General features: G+C 39.5%; 2 protein-coding genes across 5 annotated transcripts in view; both read right to left on the minus strand.

Annotated features, from left to right (window-relative positions):
- Positions 1-25: 25 nt before the first annotated feature.
- Positions 26-3036, minus strand: LOC122058132 (wall-associated receptor kinase-like 20). The gene has a single exon (XM_042620638.1). It carries the CDS (start codon positions 2488-2490, stop codon positions 514-516), a length of 1977 nt encoding a protein of 658 aa, XP_042476572.1. The 5' UTR covers positions 2491-3036; the 3' UTR covers positions 26-513.
- Positions 3037-3331: 295 nt separating this feature from the next.
- LOC122058133 (peptidyl-prolyl cis-trans isomerase FKBP16-4, chloroplastic-like) overlaps positions 3332-6815 on the minus strand; it is a 28338-nt gene continuing 24854 nt past the window's right edge. For all 4 annotated transcript variants that reach the window (XM_042620642.1, XM_042620639.1, XM_042620640.1 and 1 more), the window contains 2 exons: positions 3727-3767; positions 3332-3610 (listed from right to left, as the gene is read on the minus strand). In XM_042620642.1, the coding sequence (XP_042476576.1) occupies positions 3583-3610; positions 3727-3767 (69 nt within the window). In that variant the 3' untranslated portion in view covers positions 3332-3582. The remainder of the gene's footprint in view (positions 3611-3726; positions 3768-6815) is intronic.

Genomic DNA, 6815 nt, shown 5'->3' on the forward strand with positions numbered 1-6815 from the left:
AGAATGGAACCCAAAGAAGCAAAGGAACACTAAGAGAAAGAAACCCACTCAAATACTTGAACCCAAAGTAGCAAAAGCAACACTAATAGAAAGAAACCCACTCAAATACAATAATGTAGTTCTCAAGAAACCAATACCCACATATAAAGCTACTTTACTTTCCTTCTTCTTTCTTCTCATTAAGGAAGCACATCCATGATAACTTCTTAGACGTCTCAATCAATCCCCAGCCTTGCTTTTGGATCCTTCCTCACTTTGTACACAAAGAAGAGTATCCGATCCTCACCTTTATCAATTTAAGCCAATATGTACTACTCCAGAGACCAGATACTGAAAATCTGGGGTCCTCAACGTCATACAGACACCACCATATCCCCCAGAAAGTTACAAACATGAATATTCAATGCCTTCTTACATATAAAAACCCCAACAATAGTACTTAAAAAGTCTTTAAAAAAAGCTATGGCATTAGTCTTACATAACATCAAGACCTACATGACCAGAAACCTTTTTCTAATCTAGCATTCCTAAAATACATTGGAGTTCTTGAACTACATCCTTCATAGAGGGCCTTTCTGCCTTCTTCTCCCTTAGACAGGCAAGTGCAAGATCTGAAAAGAGTTTGATGCTCATCATCGTCTCAGCTGATGGTTCGTCACCTAGAAACTTATGATCGATGACTTCCATTACTGCACCATGGTTGGCGCGGTCAGTCACGTACATAGCAAGATTAACATCATCCTGGTCTCGTGAGAAGTCAATTGCATTCTGTGAAGTCAGTAGTTCGAGCAAAACCACCCCATAACTGTAGACATCGCTCTTCTCAGTGAGTTGGTAGTTCCGATAGTATTCGGGGTCAAGATACCCTAATGTGCCCTGTGCACAAGTAGAAACATGGCTTAATCCTGGCTTAGCCAATCTGGAGAGACCAAAATCAGCTACCTTTGCATTGAGTTCTCCATCCAATAGAATGTTGGTTGACTTGATATCCCTATGGAAGATGGGAGTGTGTGCTGAGGAGTGAAGATAGGTCAAGGCTTCTGCTGTCTGTAAAGCTATCTGCAGCCTTCTTTTCCAATCCAAAAATGTGCCCCTCTTACCACGCAGATGACCATGAAGGGTGCCGTTTGATACGTACTCATAGATCATCAGCGGTTGCTCTACTTCCACACAACAACCCAAGAGTCTAACCAGGTTCTTGTGGTTGACTTGAGATAGTATCCCAACTTCATTAAGCACTTGTTGGGTGCTCTTAATATTGCCCACCTTGGCAGCCTTAATGGCCACGCTGGTCCCATCTTGAAGCTCCCCTCTGTAGACCTCTCCAAAGCCTCCACTCCCCAACAGCCTGTCCTTGGAAAACCCAGCAGTTGCCTTTTTTAACTCCTTCAGACTGAACAACCTTGTTGGCTTCCCCCCATTGCTTGCTTTCATCATGTCCTCCATCTCCTTTACACGCTTTGATCTTTTGGATAGTCTACCTGATTTGCTTACCAAGATGATAGTCATTGCAATTGCAAGTGCCAGAAAGGAAAATACTCCACATGCAACCTTCCGACTGCGGCTGGCTGTGGATCGTTTGGCCTTTCTTGAACAAGTTCCACGAGTATGGTCCCAATAGTATCCCATATTGCAAAGACAACGGGAGATGCCAGTTTTGGTTGTGCTTGAACAAGTGGAATCTTTAGAGCAATCAAGTTGTGTTCTACAAACAGGCTCAAGTGGGGGATACCATTGAATCTCCAATCCTTCGACCCATTGACTTGCAGGTTTTGATGGGTCCAGATTAAGGATACTTCTAAATGCTTGACAACCTGACCTGTGAAGCCGTATCTTGTAAGCTGAAGGTACTCCACCAGCAACAAAAGTGCAGCATGGTTCAAGCCCGCTTGAGCATTGGAGAGCACGGCTTGGGTCGACACCTCCTGAGTTCTCCAGGTAGTGATGGCAAAGACTGGAGGATGAGCAATTGAGAGGGGAAAGCAAGAGGCGAGGGGAACAGTTGAACAAGAAAATTGTGTTGGATGATGTAACATTGAAAGGGAGCGTCTGGTTCAGCCAGAGGCCCTCACTCATCACCATGTCCTTTGTGACGCATGTCCCATGCACCCAAGGTGACGGTTGCACCACCATACGATGCAGGGTAGCATGGATGCTGTGGACAAGATAAGAACTTCCATTCAGGGTGTCAAAGTAAAGTTTGTGAGTCACTTCATCACAACGAAGCCTGTAATCAGGGTCGCCACAGCTGGGGTTGGTGCTTAGAGGATATGGGACTTCCATGGAGCCACAATTTGGGCAAGTCCTTTGGGAAGAAGAGAAACGAGAAGGGTAAAGAAGCAAAGAAAGACAAACAAACAGAAGAGGCCTTGAATTTGGTTTACTTTTCATCATCAAAAGCCTATGAGGGAAGAGTAGACAGATTATGGTACAAGGAGAAAAACAGAGGGCAAATAAATGCTTGTGGAAAGAGAATAAAGTGGGTGCCATTAAAATTTGAAAAGAAACATCAGGAATCTTCAAAATTGAAACTTTTAACTTTTATAGGACTGTTGGATTCCTCTTTTATGATAGGATTGAAATGGAGTGATAGGATTGAAATGGACTTCCTTCCATACATGTAAGCACTTTCTCAACCAGGGGTGCACATAGTCTTTTGGTTACCATGTCATGAGCAAGTATTTGTTAAAAGAGATGAACAAAGGGAATCAGAAAGTAACTATAGCATACCAAATGTCTAAATTAAAATCCACAGGAACCGCCAGAAAGAAAAAGAAGTAAAAAAAAAAAAAATCCATCAATTTAACTTCATATAGATCTTTCATAATATTTACCGTTCATCTTCCAAATTACTCGAGTCCTTTTTCATGATCTAACATACTGCATGGGCATTCCGGGGAGACATTTTCATATAAATGCTAGGAAAGGGGCATGCAATGCATAAAGAGAGACAATCTGCCATGTCTGCAACAACAAATGCATGTAATATTCGATACATAATCATAGAAAAAAAATAAAAATACTAAGGTGAAAATAATGAAAGAGAAGGAAGCCAATCATAATTATCTAGAATAACAATGATTAAAAGAAATAATGGAACATCAGTAAAAATTTCAAACTCTTCACGCCGCTTGTTACATGCAATAAAGAACTTCAAAATATACAAAATGGACATAAATAATTTATCAAACTTATAGAAAACAAATAGGAAAAACAAAGCCAGAACCCAGACATGCAAACCTTGAACAACAGCTACAGTAGTCAGCCATTCATGAAAGAAGTTGACCAATATTCCCCACTTGTTTATTTCTTAGGGGAATAAACAAAAAAATTGAACTTAAATCCAACAATTATATGATATAATTTCCATTTATTCTGACTTAAACATCCTTTCAAAATTTCTGAAATTAAATAAGGAGAATGCCTGCAGCCCACAACAAGAAATGAAAAAGGGCACCAATCAGCACATGCCAGAATTTGCGAGCATCTAGCTTTCACTGTCATCACTTTAATGAATAAATATGTACATGGGTCAAAAGGAGCTGATACAGGGATAAACAAGCAGTGAGAACATAAACTCAATCATCCTTCAACAATCTTTACAGCAGACCTGCAAACAAAGCAACAATTGTAAGGTAACAGCCAAAGAGGCAGAGGAAGATAATGGACACACAAACATACAAAGGAAAAAGGCTTTCAGCATCTTCCTCAGTGCTCATTACATACCCAAATGGGCCTTGTTTGATAGCTAGTAGCTCCACATCCAACTACAGATCGAAGGAGGAGGTAGCAATGATTAGTTCAAGGTTGAAAATAGGTGACGATGACAATGATGGTAAAGATAAAGGCACAAAAACTGAGGTTACAAAATTTTACTTTTAATAAATGAGTGCTAAGGAGTAACCATATGTAGTCCAGATATGTTCATATTGGTAGGACAAAAAACATAAATTAAGGAGAAGAAATGGACATTAACAACTGGAAAAGGAAGTAAGCTTCCCCGTCAGTAATAGGGATTCTGAGCTGGAACTGCTTTGTCTACTTGTGCAATTGGGAAGAGAAACTTTTGACCTGAAATGCGGGAAGGGATACTGGTGGAGTCTAGAGATAGTTGTTTTCTTTGACAGGTTCACTTTTCCATGGCAAAGATTCTACTAACTAAAGTAAGGACTGAATAAAGACAATCACATATTCGCATGGCCCAACATAGAAGCGATACTGTAGGCATAGTTTATTTCCTGTCATCTTATTGGTATTATATTCCTCTGCTTCACCTAATGGCCCTGTGGTAGTTACTGTTCATGCCAATTAATTAGGTCACCATTAGTCTCCCTATGGTTTCATGTCGTAATTAATCCAACAGGAAACCTTCCACCAGGAGATTTGGAAAGAATTTCAGTTCGACTAATGATGAGAAGCGTTAAATATTTTCTTTCAGACAAAATGCATGGTAAGGGAACCAGATGAACAAATGATTGGTGGTGAAAATTGTATATCTACAGCAATGCTGCTCAGATTGAAATGTTTAGTATCTCACAGTTGTCATAGATGTTGTGGACTCTCCGAAGAGGGGGCTGACTTCCAACAAATTTCTAAGAACTGATATTTACATTATCCTAAATGCAGGTTCTGCTGCCACTTCACATGAAAACATCATTTAAAGCAATATAACTTCACCCCAGGGTTTCAAAATGAATAGTCCAGACTTTAAGGCATTGAACTGCTTGTGCAATAACCAGGCATTGATTCACATAATGCAGGCAAACTTAAACAATTTGCATGAATTAGGTAAGGCAATAAGTCTGGTTACTTCTAAAATGAAAGAATACTTCAGTAAAGTGCTTAAATTGGTCAATGGTCAGCCAATGCCCATGAATATGAAAGCAAGGGGGCATTCAAAAATTCAAGGATTCCTTCATATAAAAAGAATTCCTAAGTATAAAGTCTACGCCATCCACACATCAGGAATTCATCATAATCAAACTTCGTCACCTTTTTTCACTTTATCCTACAACAAAATCTTGGAAATATGCTTTTTACATCTTCTTTATTGACCAAACCTTTCCTAGAATTTCCTCTCCTTGCGTATCCAGCATTTCATGATTTTCATCCTGCCGCTTCCATGGATTCCCACCATACTCTGCTGCACTGTTTTAAATTGCAATTATTCTTTTTTGGAGTAGGGTTTGGATAGATTTTGAAGCCCAAATTTATAAATTCTTTGGTAGGATCATTATAAATTCTTTTATGGTTCAAGGCATATAAGTTCTCATACGCAACCTAAACTAAGAGAGGACTTTTCAATGCATGAAACTTCAGATAATACAAGAGATCCCCCCCCCCCCATTGCATCCCACCCCTATTAGAAAAATTCAGGTTCCATTGAGGTTTCTACATTCGGTAAATTCCATATATCATATATATATTTAATGCCAAGGAGATATTCTGTGAACAGACTATAGGAGGCAAAGGAAATGCAGCATTTATCCACAGACATTTTGATATTTAAACTCAAGCATATTTCCTTATGCTCAAGATTTTAGAATTCCGAAATAAGTCTGAAAAACAATAAACCAAAACGGCAGCAGGAGGGGGGGGGGATGTAAACTTATGTAGTACTTCATAACCATTTGATATGTAGCACAATTGTTGATGTGGAGCCATAAAAATGGTGTAACCAGTCACAAGGCTCCTGCCACTGCAGGGTCTGGGGAGGGTCATAATATATGCAGCCTTACCACCGCCCTTTGCGGAGAGGGTGTTTCCCGACTTGAACCTGCAACCACTAGGTCGCAATGGAACAACCTTACTTTTGTGCTGATGCCCGCCTTCCAGCTTTCTTCATCAGTAGAAACTAGAAAGTCTCTCTTCAACTCAAGGTTGTTCATGCATGTGTGGGCTTGCATGAACAATTTCTTTTTGAATTTTGAGTTCACTATATGTGTTACTTTGACAGGTTGAGTACAATTGCAATATTTCCATCACTTCGAAGATATTTTTGGAAGACCAAAACTTGGCCTTTTGTATCTATTTTAGTGAAGTTTGAAAGCTTATTAGTTGCATTTTAAACAAGACCAGAATTTGCAATTCTAAACTGTCTAATGGCAGTTACAACCAAATTACACAGTCCATTTAAAAAGAGTTTATGTAGTAAGGGTACTTTGGAAACTGATTTATTATCTTGCTGTCTTGTATTGTGTTTTCTTTTTTTTACCTTTTACCTCACTAGGAAGGTGTATGTAATTCCTCATATCATATTTTCTTTTGGGTAGGTAGGGAGGGAAGCAGATAACAGTCAGGAGGCTCAAACTGGAGAACTCCTGGTGAGTATGGGCTTTTGCGCACCACATCTCACCGACTGCGTTAAGGCAATTGTTTCCTTATATCATATTAGTAAAGCAATATGAGAGGATCTATTCTTTCACATACAATATTCTACCACAACTTCTTCTTCTTCTCCTCCTTATCCTTCTTCAACCTTCATCTTCCATCCTCTCTCTTGCTCCCTTGTACTTGTACCATAGTTTTTAAGGCGCTGGTGCGGTCCAGCAGAGGTAAGGCAATCAGCCGATTCAGGAGTAGTGCAAAAGGCGGTAGCCTTTTACACTAAAGCGCTGCAAGGCGTCGCCTTAGGCGCCTTATAGTGCCTTAGTGTACAAGGCGGTCGCCTTAGTGTACTGGCTATTTAAAAATAAAAAAATTTGTTTTTCTAAAGATTCCAAATTACATATTATTATTGGGACGTGTATAAAATCTGATGCACATGTGATGCATTGGATCAAAAATCATATAAAAACTAAAAACCCTTTCCATAA

This window comes from Macadamia integrifolia, chromosome 12 (assembly GCF_013358625.1).
Source record: "Macadamia integrifolia cultivar HAES 741 chromosome 12, SCU_Mint_v3, whole genome shotgun sequence".
NCBI classification, from domain to species: Eukaryota; Viridiplantae; Streptophyta; class Magnoliopsida; order Proteales; family Proteaceae; genus Macadamia; species Macadamia integrifolia.